Raw genomic sequence first — 14,382 nt, 5'->3', positions numbered from 1 at the left:
GATTTTATTCTTTTCATGATCAAATTCTTTTAAATATTTGAAGAAGATTCTTGCTTAAAACAATTAAATATTTATTGTTAATTAACAAATTATCAAGTACACAAATACGGCACACGCCAAACAAAATGAGGTGGGGATACAAATAAATTGTTTATGTATAACTTCTCATCAGCCTTTCCCCAAATACCTTTTAGTTTTACTGACAAATGCCTCTGTTTTCTGTAAAATATCGTAGATTTCCACCTTTCTAAAAAATTTGATCGAGTTCTTGATACTTGACATGTTCGAGACATTAAAATAGGTCATACTTGCAAAATATATAAAATGTTCAAAGACGAAGATTATAAACTATTCTGGTGAAAAATCTAGACCTGAACAGTTTTAAGATTTATCATTTCCTTAGCACCTTACATTCTCTAAGGTCTGTCAAAGATATATTTTTTTTCCAAAGCATAATCACTCACAGCTGGAGATCGTTAAAACTTGACCAGGTGTGATTTTCCTTTTCTATTTTTACTTAGTTAAAATCTCTCTAAAAATTGCTCATGTAAGTGATGATATCTAAATGTGTTTATGCTATTTTTCTTCTCTGCCTTCTCTATACATGTACTGACAAATTATCTGTTCCTTACATGTTTAAACTGCTGTTATTGCCGATTTTTCTCCATTCTTCACTTGGTTCTTTTGCTATAAATAGCGGCACGCGACTTTTAATACAGACGAGAGATAACTCTTGAACTTTGACCCAAATTCTTACTGAATAAAAACATGAAAATACCGTACTTTTATTAATATCCAAAAATCAAAATAAAAAACACCAGGGCGGGACATTTTGAGAGGGGCGGGCGGGGATGAGAATCTAAAGATTAATTTTATCTGGCCTTGAGTCCATTTAGCGCCGAGTGTAGAACTACCTTAAAGCTCATTTTCTAATTCCTTATACATGTAATTACTGTCCATCTTTGTAAATTCTTAAAATTATGGATAATAGAAACCACATAACAAAAACTTTATTACAAGTGTAGATTAATAAGTAAACTAGATTACCGGTAATAGCTCTAAAACATACATGCATGTCTGTATTTACAGCATGATTCAATCATTTTAACAATAAAAATGATCTACCATTGGTATGACATCGATAGATTCCAGCTGTGTTGCGTACTGTTGTGTATAACTTGTAACAATGTAATTTTTCATTTGCGGAATCCTAAATTCTAGAGGAGTTCCGACCGAGTATTCAATGAAGTAGTCATTAGCATGCAGCGAAATAGATACAAGGCCCGCTGTTATTCACCCTTTTCAACAGTGATAGCACCAAACGGATTAATAAGATAGGAACGATATTTTTACGTTTTAAATGGATTTTTTTAATGAATTACAAAAACAGAAGGGTGGACAAAATAACTTCGCTTTTGTGATAATTTACGGTGAAGTGCGAAAATAACTTCGCTTTTGTGATAATTTATGGTGAATTTTGGAGAAAAATAGGGACTCGGACGCCTCGATGTATAGGGGGCACTTCAGACTTGAGGGCCAACAGCCCGAGGGGGGCGAGTCCGAGAGGGAGGTTTCCCCCCTTTGGGCATGTGGGGGGTCCGGGGAATTTTTAATTCTTACATTGCAGGAGGTGGCTTCTGGGACCTATCTGGGCATATTTTGACTTGTTTCATTTTTCTCAATATGACACTTTTTAGGAGCCCATCTTGCTAAAAAAAAAAAACACAGACTCGTTCCGAAACGAATTTTAAGTTAATACAAAGGGATTTACACTGGAAATAACTTCAAAATTAATTACAACAAATTTTTTTGAGGTTGCGTATGCCTTTAAACCTAAATTATAATCCAAATAAAGACGATAATTCAACTAATATTCTCAACGTTTTTTTTCTCCGACACGCCATGATTGCTTTCGGAACTCTCTTAAATCTTTGTGGTAGATGCACTGAGTTCGAGTTATCGCCCGTGTTTCGATCGCGATTCCTGAATCATCACCACGTTTTTAAAAATAGAGGGTCGTATTCTTACAAGGAAAGCGTCAAATAACAACAATTTTTATATGTTTACGTTTTTTATTCACTACGTTGAACAAGACAAACGGGATAACCAAAATTCTCTTCTGAAGCACAGATTTTCTTTACTGATTTTTGAAAGTGAAATAACCGGCACCATGCAGTGTATAAGTAGACGGCGAAATCGCCAGTCGCTGGCACTTAATGAGAACCCTGCTATATTAATTTAATATTTTTGAATGAAAGATTTACAAAGTGACATTTGCAATTATTCCTGTTTTTATTTCAAGATTGTGGTTTTCGAGTGATTAATTTTTCATGAATTAATAATTCACTGCATATTGTTATACAGTCATATAATTCTTAGGTAATATTTTAAAAGTTTATAATTAATCTTGTTAGACATTGAGTAAGTAAAACAATCTTAATTCTAAGATGGAATATAATCCTAGCTTTACACAAAGTTGCATTCAGATAAGATCTGTGTATTGGTCAGCCGGAATCTTAGTAAGCAGGCTAAATGGAAAGATGGGACCTCCTGGTGGGATAAGTACTTTGATTGCTGCTTCCGCATTTAAAAACTGTAACAAAGTCACCATTAGACTTTGCAGTTCTTCTAGAATCCCGAAGATGTCAGAGGCCCAACTAAGAGCTGACCGTGAATTGGTATACTTTTGGATCATTTGTTAATTTAAACTGGTGATTTTATGGTTAATAATTGGAATAGTTTCATTGGTAAATTTAGGTGAAATCTGGATTGTACATGGTGCGCTTGTAGTATTCTTGAAACATAACCCTTATTCAATAGGAATTAACTCATTAGTACTGGTGATGTTTTTATACACCGAGTTACAGGTGATAAGACCGGATTATAGAAAGCTGTTGGTGGCGTTGATTCACCAGAGCTGTTCCTAAGAAGAGTATTGGTGATAATTGTTGGTGGCGTCGATTCACCACAATTTATTTACCAGAGTTATCATACAAAAACTTCACCAGTAATTTTCTTTAATAATATTAGGGTAACAAATAGTCTAATGGGTGTTTGAATTTATATATCATTCATTTCCTTGTTTTATCAACAATCCCACATCATCTTTATATTTTAATAAACTTCATAGTGTCTTAGTATTTTAGATTTCTTTTGTGAATTCTTCAAACTGAGGAGGTTACGCTACATTACGCATTTGGCTCGTGAAATATCCGAACCCAAACTTTGTTGACGTTTCGAGCCGCGTCACAATATCATATTTTTATAAAGAATAAAGCCATTCATACGAAATAAAAGCGAATTCTTACCTTTAGAAAATTAACATTTTTGGCAAATTCTCAAAAATGTTTTGACTGTTTCTGTATCATGATGTTGACATATGACGTATACATTGGAGGAATAAAGAAGAGTTAAGGAATTAAGAGAAAATGTGTAATAAAATTATGATATGTTCCAGCCAGAACATATAGCCAGATTAACATGACAAGCATTCAGATAGATTCCATGTCGCCTTACCCCTGCTTCTGCTGAATCACGTGGGATGTCTGAAGATCATCCTATTTCGGAAAGGGAATGGTAGGCTTACTAATGTATACTATTCAAAAATTTTGCTAATTTAATAGATATTAATTAGAGTTTCAGTTACTACTCCATTATGTAAGAATTTCGTTTAAAATACACTGTTAACTTTTTTCATTTCTTTTTTTTTATTTCGCAAATATTAAAAAATAAAAATATAAGGTGAATACCCTTTTCTTTGCTGTAGAATCGCCCATATATTTTTTCCGCGAATAGAAATCGAAAGTAAAAGTGAGTTTTAGAAAATTGTTGAGCTTAGTCACGAAGTGGGAGACTTCGCTGAAATCCTATTTTCAGTTTATGATAGTTCCAATTTATCCAAACAGAAATATATCTGAGGAGAGAGGAAAAAGTAAGTGATGAGTTTGACAAATTGTAGCTATTCCACCTAAACACTGCTAAAAATTAAAAGAAAGATTTCAAATTAAATTTTTGGTTTCTGAGGTGTAAAGTCTGAGAGATGAAAGATATAAGCATCCTTTTCATTAAATAATACGGAATAAAGTCAATACTGATGTCAAAATATACCCAAACAATGATAACTTCTACCACCTAGGAGAGCTAATCAAAAAGACAACTTCGAGATGAATCTCGAGCGTGATTGAAATAAAGGAGTAATTCAAATGACTGATTTTCATGTTTTCAATAATATTCAAATGAAAAAATTGGAAATATATGATAATTAGTAAAAAATATACTAAATTTATTCCCTTATATAAACTTGTAACGCTTCATTCTACATAAATTACAACATGACAAATATGGACATCGACGATCCCGATGAAGACACATTTTTAAAAAATATTGTGGAAAATTGTGCATTTTACTCATGAAAAAATCATTAATTACGAATTAACGAGGGTCAATTCAAAAGTTCTGTCAAGTGTTTGATAAAAATTTAACCGTTTTACGGAAATTATTGAGTTTGATATCATTGGAAAGATCAGAAAAATATACACATGTTGTGATGTCACTTTATAATTTTTATGAAGTAATAACTCAGAAAATGACGTCAGAATATAGAATGTTTAGCCTACTGAAAAGTCGCGTTTTTTATCCATATGAGACGATCGTCAAATTGCTGCTAAAGGCTTATTTGAAAAAATATTTCAACATGTTCAAAGAAAATTTTGATATGCAAAGAAGTAGAGTAGGACTATGATACTGTTTATCAGCTATTTCATTATTCATTGTATGGTTTGTGTACGAGCACGGTTTATGTCCGGTTATGCTATCATCGACATTCATTTAAGATTTCTTTTAACATGATATGGCTGGATATTCAGTCTTTTATATAGCTCTCCATTGTTTGAAACAAAACATGTCCTGTACTAAACTGATCATAAATCTTATTCTGTGGTATAGGAGGAATTGCGGATAGGAGATGGATATACCTTTCAATATTACAAAGAATAGCAGTATTTATGTTTTTCTCAGGGAGCCCAAATTATATGCCAGATCCAAAAATAAAATAGGTGCACTTTGTCACTGTTAAACAAAGATTCTGTGAACGACTCATTAAATTCTGTGAAGCCTCATTAAACTTCATTCAGTGGTAGAAGAGGGGTTGCGGATAAGAAACAGATACCCCAGGGTGTATCAGACAGACAGACGAATGGATGGACAAACATTACTATATACCCCTTTATCCTGTTTTTCAATGAAGAAAACAACCAAGAGTGAATTTATAATAGTGTTTAAAAATGGGTATTCGGAACTGGTAAAATAAGAGCACAAAAATATTTCGATAACTTCCAGTGTTCTAAATATTTATTTTTGACAAGTTTTTAGTATATGTTAGAGTACATATCAAACTTACTTTTGATACCTGGAACGTTGTTTTATCTGAAAAATTTATGTATCTACAGAGGTTTTTCTGCAAACTTACGTGTCACAGTGATTCAGATTTGTTGCATTGAAAAAGTATGTCGACTGTTTCAAGTACGATAACAAAACCAAACTGACGGCAAAAAATCAAAACTTCACATAATTCAAACACTCATAAATAAGGCCAGGTAAAATTAATCTTTAGATTCTCATCCTAATTTGCTGAAAAATTGGGGCGGGTGGGCGGATTTTATTTTTTATAATTGTTAAATTGTAAGTATCAACAAAACATGGACTCTTCGTACACTTTTTTTTCATTATGTTAATGCCAATATGAATAGGTTTTACTCTTTTCATATTCTTTTAAATATTTAAAGAAGATTCTTGCTTTAAAAAATTAAATATTTTTAGTTATTTAACAAATTATCAAATACACATATATACGGCACATGCCAAACAAAATGAGGTGGGGATACCAATAAATTGTGCATGCATGACTTCTCTGTTCCTCTGTTTTCTGTTAAATATCATAGATTTTCACCTTCCTCAAAAACAAGATCGTTCTTGAGACTTGACATTTTCGACACTAAAATAGGTCATGTATGTAAAATCTATAAAATATTCTAGGCCTAATAAAACATTCTACTGAAAAACCTAGGCCTGAACAGTTTTAAGTTTAATTATTTCCTTACCACTTAACATTCTCTTAAGTCTGCCAACGATGTTTTTTTTTTCAAAGCAAAATCACACACAGTATGAGATCGTTTAAACTTAGACCAGGTGTCATTTTCCTCGTTTTTTTTTAGTTAAAATCTCTCTAAAAACTTGTTCATGCCAGAGTTGGTATCTAGATGTGTGTATGCTATTTTTTCTTCTCTGCCTTCATTATACTGACATGTTTAAACTGCTTTTATTGCCGATTTTTCTCCATTCTTCACATGGCTCTTTCACTATAAATAGTGACACGCAACTTTTAATACATACGGGAGATAACTCTTAAACTTTGACCTGAATTCTTGCTGAAAAAAATAAATGAAAATACTTTTGTTAACACCCAAAAATCAAAATAAAAAACACCGGGGCGGGACACTTTGAGAGGGGCGGGCGGGGATGAGAATCTAAAGATTAATTTTATCTGGCCTAAGCCTTCTTACCATAGATAACAAATTAATTATACTCCGTTGAATTTATGAATTATCAGTCCTTAAATTACTAATTATTCGGAACTGGCCAAAATCTGGAACTGGCAAAACGACTGTATTTAAGGTATTTTCATGAAATTTATAGGCTGATAGATATTGATGAGAACTATTCAACTGCATCAACATTTCTTGACCTTTCCTTTGACCTTGGCCTCACTTTAAAAATAAATATAGTTTTTATTAGGCCTAGCTCAGTTTTAAAGGGATGTGTACCATTTAACAGTGTTTTAAGATACATAGTTTAAAATTCAAACTTTATATGATGATACATATATTTAAGTATTTTTCACTTTCAAGTATCAACTGCATCAACCTTTATTTACCTAACCATGACCTTTCCTTTGACCTTAACACTTTGACCCCTAAGAGATGGGTGCAAAGCATAATACACATTCCAATAATTTCTTTCAAAAGGCCATGCCACGGAAACTGCTGAAATTCTTTTTTTTCTGGCTATTCCACATTATTCAGTCTTACTAGTCATCATGTCTAATCCTATTGTACACAATTCACAACTCCAATTGACTTGATACCATTCAGTAATGAAGCAAAACATGCTTGCCTTTGAATTCCTTCCATTTTTAGACGGGGTCATGTGACCCCGTCTTTTAGTTTACTCTCAGAGGCCTAAAAATAGAAAACGGAAGCCGTGGTGATAACACATGAATTAAATCTACGCATACGAAAGAGTGCAGAAATTGTTTCAATCAAAACATAAACATTTTGTTTCAAACTGAAGAAATTGATATGAACCTTTGTCTAACTCAACTAATAGAGTATTTTGATAATTTAAAACTGAAAATATTAACTGTAAATAACACTAGTAGACAAAGTACTATCCTGCGTATTATTATGACTGTACGCATCATCCATTGTTTACTTCCGGAAAAATTATTAGTTCGTACCTGATGAAATTCGGAGCAGTTCAGAAAGGTTTCCAGACTGAGCAATTATTAAAATTTCTACTTCAAATCAAATTAAATGAAAAATGTTAATGTATATTATTAATAGTTTTGTTTTTAGTATGTTAATGAAAAAAATAAAGTTGTTATTAAAACTCGTAAAATAAAAAATCACATTTGTGAAATCTAGCATGAAGATTATTTTGACCCCGTCTTTCAGTACTGTCTCAGTACTTTGATATTTAAAAAGAGGTAGTAAATGACTGAGCATGCTTACAAATGCCTAATGGGTAATCCTAGATCTTCTGGCGACATTCTGGCAATACTGCCAGAAAGTTTTTTTCTGGCAGTATTGCCAGAATGTCACCATAACTTGTTGCTGCTAGCGGTGATATTTCACTAACCCAAAAAGCTTGTTTCTGGTGACAAAAATGTGTTGCTGCAATGTTGCCGCAATATAGCGGCAATATTGCTGCAATAATTTTACTTTGGTAAGGGAATGGACAAAGAGGTACTGTAAACCAACTTTTATTCGCGACTACTTTATTTCGTGATTTACCAGGGGTTAACTAATTAGCAATGATTAATTTTCGCGATCAAACCTTTTTGAATTTCATGTTAGTAGACACAGAGACTTAAAGGACCGGTTATATAAATAGAAATATTTGCAATGATGAGACTGTCGCGAACCTCATGAAAATTTCTCGCACACGAATAAAAGTTGGTTTACATTGCATGAGGTAGACTTTACTTTACTGGTCCCCAGGTCCACAAGATCCTCATGCTCAATCAACTATGACATATATCATTTACGAGTTAGTTTTGCGCACTAATTCTTCTGATTAGAGTGAGTCTTGCACCTACTTGAGAGAGAGATTAGGATTAGTCCTTGCACAAGTATTCGACTTATTTAGGGTTAGTCTTGCATCCATCCGAGAAATCCTCAGAGGTTAGTGTAGATTCACATTTGTTTTAATCATGACCCCAGGGTTAGGCTTGGTCCGCAATGGATGATCAAATTTTTTTTTATTTTGATTTTAAGAAACTATTCAAGAACTATTCATCAAACTACATACACTAATACAAATTTTCATGTTGCATTAAATATTACTTTATACATACATGTCCAATTGGTGGGGTATTTATGTTCTCTGGACATATTTCGAGTTTCATGCATGCTGAAATGATCATTGAATTCAATATTTCACATCACAAAAACATTGAGAAATCAAACTGTGTATTTATTTGAAGAAAAAAATGATTAAAATAACTCCTTATTTAATATGGAAGGGAATTACCGCCAACAGTCTATGTATCTTGCTTTTATTCTTATTCTGCCTACTTCTTTATGCTTTGTTGTTGTTGTAATTATATGTCACTTTATTGTTTTCATATTCGTCTTTATTACATTTCACTTTGACTTTTATCCTTCTTCATTTTGCCCTTACTTCTATGTTGCTTTATTCTTGTAAATTCATTTTACTTTCTTTTAAATTGATACAGTTTCTTAAATGATTATAACTATTACGAACGTTAACTCAATCACGCAAACAATGAAGCATATTCAATGAAGACGAATACAAGTTGTCCGAATTTAGTGCCGCATTATAACGCTAGGTGGCAGGGGTGTTCGCTAAGAGTGTTGGTAAAATTAGGTAAGCAAACCCGTGCCGGGGTTATTCGAGTTTTTTCAATTTTCTGCCTTAATACTTTATTAATCAAACTTAAATTTTTAAAAGACTGATGTTTGTTATAAGTCCAGGTATGTACCCGATACATGCCATTCCCTCGGAAGTCTCGCTAGATGGTAAGATTTCCCCTGGAAGACTGACTACATAGTGATGCTTCCTTCGGAAGACTACACAGTGGGACTCCCCCCGGGGAAGTTTCAATATATAGCTAGTCTTCCGTGGGAAATCTCGCTATATATAGCAATTCGCCCCCATTCCTAGCAACCCCTCCCCGAATAGTTTTTTTTAAATCGTAAAACAAATCGTAAAACAATGTTTATATATACTAACGTTTTCAGTTTTTGAAGAAAATTTATCCGTTTTATCAGGGACCTATATACTAGTATATACTGTAGTATATAGGTCCCTGGTTCTATATGAATAATTATTTAAATAATATCATTTTGATAGTTTTTTATAATTAAATCATTTTAACAATTTATTTAAACATAGATAATCTTCACGAGTGCATATGGATAATGACTTTCTCTCTCTCTCTCTCTCTCTCTCTCTCTCTCTCTCTCTCTCTCTCTCTCTCTCTCTCTCTCTCTCCCCTTGGATGCAGTTGCCCGCGTGGCACTGTGGTTACGGCGTCTGCTCTTTCTAGAGTCACGAAGTACAGTAGTAAGGAGTCGACCAATCCGTCGTGGGTTCCAATCCCACTTTAGGATGTGGTGTTCGGTCCTTCGGATGAGATCTAGAATGTATTATCCGAGGTCCCGTGTCGCTGTAGGTGCTGGCACGAAAAAAGATCCCTCACTGCTCAATGGCTATAAGTGCCGAGTATATAGGACACATTTGCAGCTCTCCACCGGCAAGAGGTGGCTTCTCCATTTGAGTGAAAAATTCTCGAAAAGGAAATTATACAATGTACAATCACACTTCCAAAGTCTCAATATATATATATATACCGACTTCCGGGTGGACGACCTCCTATGGGGTAAGTTTCATCGGTAGAGGGGAGGGTGCCCACGAAACATTTTCCTAAACGTAACTTTTTACTACTGGAAAAGTTCAGCGAAAGGCTTGTTGCCCACCATCCCTAATCCCTTACACTTTTTGTTGCAGTACTAATAGTCAATTTAAAGTCATGTACTTAGTGGCATATGAGTAAAATTTAATACTGAAAAAAGTTGACGACCCCCCCCCCCTTCACCACCACCAAATAGAATTTTCGAGTTTTAGGATCTTTTTTTTGCTCTCCTGGTTGATGACAAACACGGTGCGTACTAAAGATATTTCTTTCTTTATTGAAAAGTGCTATTTTAATATAAAATATTAACGCAGAAAAAAAGACCGGGGTGTTTCTAGTATGCCTGGGTGCATGTAGTCTGGTTCAGACTTCGCCTTCCATGCGCGGATCTAGAGGGGGGGGGGGGACCCCCTGGAATTAACAAGGTTACTAAAACAAGGACCCCCCCCCCCCCCACACACACACACACACGAAATAGAATTTTGACGTTTGAGCGAGTTTAGTTTTTTTCTTCTTTTTATGCTTGTCAAGAAATTTCTGGGATTGGATTTTTTTTACTTGGTTGCCCCCCCCCCCCCCCCCCCCCCCCGGAAAAAAATTCTGGATCCGCGCCTGCCTACCCATAACGCTCCTCACTCCTTTGCAAAGCCCTGTCCCTAGAATCACGCGCATCAACATTTACTATCTGTCGTGAAATAAAGTTCAGTCCAGTGGAAGGTTCTGAAAAACAACCCAATTTATAAGGGTTAACTAGTATCAAAATATTTAACATTTTTATAACAATTAAACTGTAATTCAAATATCCAACAAATAACTTTAGTAGATATATATTTTTCAGGCGAGAGAACAGTGACGTAGCATCGTTTTTGAAAGTGGGGAGGGGGGCAACAAGAGGATAAATATTCAAGCTACCCGGCTGAAAACAACTTGACAAGCGCAAAATAAACCCCAGGGAATTGTCCAAACTTGAAAATACATAGGCGTCGGAACCGGGGAGGGGTGGGGGGGGACTTAGCCCCCACTTCTTTCCAAAGATAGACTTAGTATAGACATTGAACATTCCTGCGTAGGTTTAGCCCCCCCCCCCTCCCCACTTTCCATGGACACGATGCAGTAAAGGTTTAAAATGGGGAAAGTGGTGGTATTTGAAAAAAAACAACTTTGGCACTGGAGTTCGAACCTTATACCCAGCCCACCCCTTCTCACGAAATAGGATTTTTGTGTTTGGAAAATGGACATTTTTTTTTTTTTTGCTTGTCAGGTTTTTTTTTGAAGGTCTAAAAAAAAATTCTTACACTTAACCCCCCCCCCCCCCCCCAACTTTCAGTTAGCTTCCGACGCCAATGAAATCCTATTTCGGGGGCCGGGTGGGTTTTGAGTTAGATTCAAATTCTTCTATAGAATCAAATTTATACTATACGTACTACATTTACTTATTTGACCCTTACTCTTACAAAAAGTGGGTCGGCCTATAAATGAACATATTCAGTATAGTATAAAAATATGTCTGAAAAAAAGAAGCCGCTTTTCCCGTGTGCCCAGAGAAAATAAATATGGAGTTTCCATCATTGGATCGGGAGATCGGATCCAGCCTTCAGAAGTTCGATTGATATAGTTGTATTGAAGAATCTCAAATAACCCGACCCGGGTTTGCTTACCTAGTTTTACCAACACTCGTAGCGAACACCACGCCACCTAGCGTTATAATGCCGCACTAAATTTTGACGGTTTGACAACTTCCATTCGTCTTCATTGAATATGCTTCATTGTTAGCGTGATTGAATTAACATTCGTAGTAGAGATATGCTAATAATTTATTAAAGAAACTGTTTAAGTTAAAAGAAAGTAGAATGAATTTACAAGAATAAAGCAACATAGAAGTAAAGACAAAATGAAGAATGATAAAAGTCAAAGTGAAATGTAATTAAGACGAATATGAAAACAATAAAGTGACATATAATCACAATAACAACAAAGCATAAAGAAGTAGGCAGAATAAGAATAAAAGTAAGATACATAGACTTTTGGCGGTAATTCCCTTCCATAATTTAATCTGTTATTTTGTAGAACTATGGCATCTTGTAAACTCTGTGGGGTTGAGAAACTTTCCAATGAATTTCCTCCTACCACTGCCTCAGAAGAATGTGATCATCCTCCTCTTACATGTCTGAGGGTAGGTTATAAACATGATAAATGAAAAAAAAAGTTTAACGCAGGCAATTGCAAGATAAGCTGACTGCACATAAAGAAGACCTGTGAAGTGAAACGAGAAACTATAAGTACTATCAAATGATTAGAGATTGCACTTTATCTTTTAGACATGAAGCTTTTGTGTTTGATCTTATTAAGTTTGTTCTTGCTCCAGAGAATTATATAAATTAATCATACTTTTTGTCAGTGTTTTTGTGTAACATTTTGTTACACATATTGAGACTGTCCCTTGTGGCACATTGGGACTTTGAGCAGTGTACTAGAAGGGTTTTTGTGCTTGCGCCTAATAGGACACGGAATGATTAATTGTATGTTGTTTAATGTCCTTCTCAATAATTTTCACTCATATTGAGACTCCACCACTTGCTGATGGAGATCAGGAGAGCTACAAATTTTGACCTATACTCGACACTCAGGATCATTGAGCAGTGAGAGTTCTTTTTCCTGCACTTACTGCAACACTGGACCTTGCTTTATGTATACGCTCTCATCCGAAGGACCGGTCTCCATGTCCCACAGTGGGATTCGAAACAGCGCTCCTAACTTCGCGACTCTAGATGAGATGCTCAAACCACTGCATCATGTTGGTGACAATAGGAAACAGAACTTACCGGGTAGTTTATAAAGTCTCCTCCAGAGGACTGGTTTGTCTCAAGTGGAAATTGAACCCACAATGTAAGGACCAACTCCTCACTCCAAATGCTCTTACCACTGCACCACACAGGTGATTGAGCTATTTTGTTCTTGTCTAAATATTCATTCTGTGGGTCAAGTAAAGTATACGGTCTTGACAAAATTATACATTGGAAACTAATTCAATAGTTTTTGACCATATGGTCATAAATCTCAACCATATGGTCTTAATTCAATTGAGATGAGATGATTGAGATGGCCTTGTCTCAAATCCTAGTCAGGTCTGTCACATTTTCTTCTTGACTCACACTGGTGCCATGCCATGTTTTGGGCAGTGAAATTGCTTTTTCAGTAAAATTGCAGTTTACATGTTTGGGGAGGTCCATGGAACAGCTTCAGTTAGCCATAAAAACAACATTAATCTGCTAATTTTGACAATACATTGTGTTTAGATCAAAAAAAGAAGACACATTGATGTGGTATAAAAAGTATTAGAATCTAAAGTCAAATTTTTCATTTTTAAATTAATTGTATAGGTTTGATACTTAATTTTTTTTCTGTTCTGACAATTTTTTAATGATGTTCATGATTTAATTATTGAGAATGTGACTGAACGTTCATGGCATATTTTCTTTGATCTCTGCAATAACTGTAGTATAAAAGTTCTCAATAAACAACATTTTTATTTTATTTTTATATTTAGTTAAACAAAAATGTTTCTTTTTAACATATGGCTTGATTTAATAAAATTCAGGCAGCTGTGAATGTTAATTAATGCAAAGATAATGGTATCTGATGTGCCTTTTCTTTTATATATATATACATGTATACATCTTCATATTTTTAGTGTGTGGTAGATTTTTGCAAGAAGAAGCACCGATGCCCTCACCCGGGATGTTCCATTTCTGTTTCTCCTAACAGTCCTACAATTCAGTGGTTCATTGCTATTCTTGAGGAAATGTTTAGAGAATATGAAGCAACTTACACTCCACCAGCTCCTAAAACTTCTGGAAAAGAAATATTGAATGTCACGGTTCTAAATGGAGATGCTGCACAAATACCTTACTTACCTTTTATGACATTATCAGATGTCCAGATGCATATCAGTATCAAGCTGAAGATTCCTGCTAATAAGCAGAAGCTGTTATATGAAGATAAGGAAGTTCAGGTAATAATTCACTCTGCTCTAGACTTACATGTATATAAGATCACCTGAGCTGAAGGCTCAAGTGAGCTTCTCTCGGTGTATGTCATTGTTATTGTTGCTGTTATTGTAAAATTTTACAATTTCATCTTTTTCTCCTGAACCACAGTGGGCTAATTTC

The 14,382-nt window shown here is 34.6% G+C and overlaps 1 protein-coding gene across 1 annotated transcript; it reads left to right on the top strand.

Annotated features, from left to right (window-relative positions):
- Positions 1–3,855: 3,855 nt before the first annotated feature.
- LOC134234438 (uncharacterized) lies at positions 3,856–14,225 on the top strand (the record flags this gene model as incomplete). The annotated part of the gene is made up of 3 exons (XM_062716498.1): positions 3,856–3,912; positions 12,280–12,386; positions 13,905–14,225. Coding segments are annotated over exons 2-3 (423 nt in total), but the record flags the coding sequence as incomplete, so codon positions are not given.
- Between the last annotated feature and the right edge of the window lie 157 nt (positions 14,226–14,382).

Source organism: Saccostrea cucullata, unplaced genomic scaffold, assembly GCF_032062105.1.
Source record: "Saccostrea cucullata isolate Sc308-1 unplaced genomic scaffold, CSIRO_AGI_Scuc_v1 ctg3651, whole genome shotgun sequence".
Classification (NCBI taxonomy): domain Eukaryota; kingdom Metazoa; phylum Mollusca; class Bivalvia; order Ostreida; family Ostreidae; genus Saccostrea; species Saccostrea cuccullata.
The sequence above is the reverse complement of the archived record's forward strand: the minus strand, read 5'-3'. Positions and strand labels throughout refer to the sequence as shown.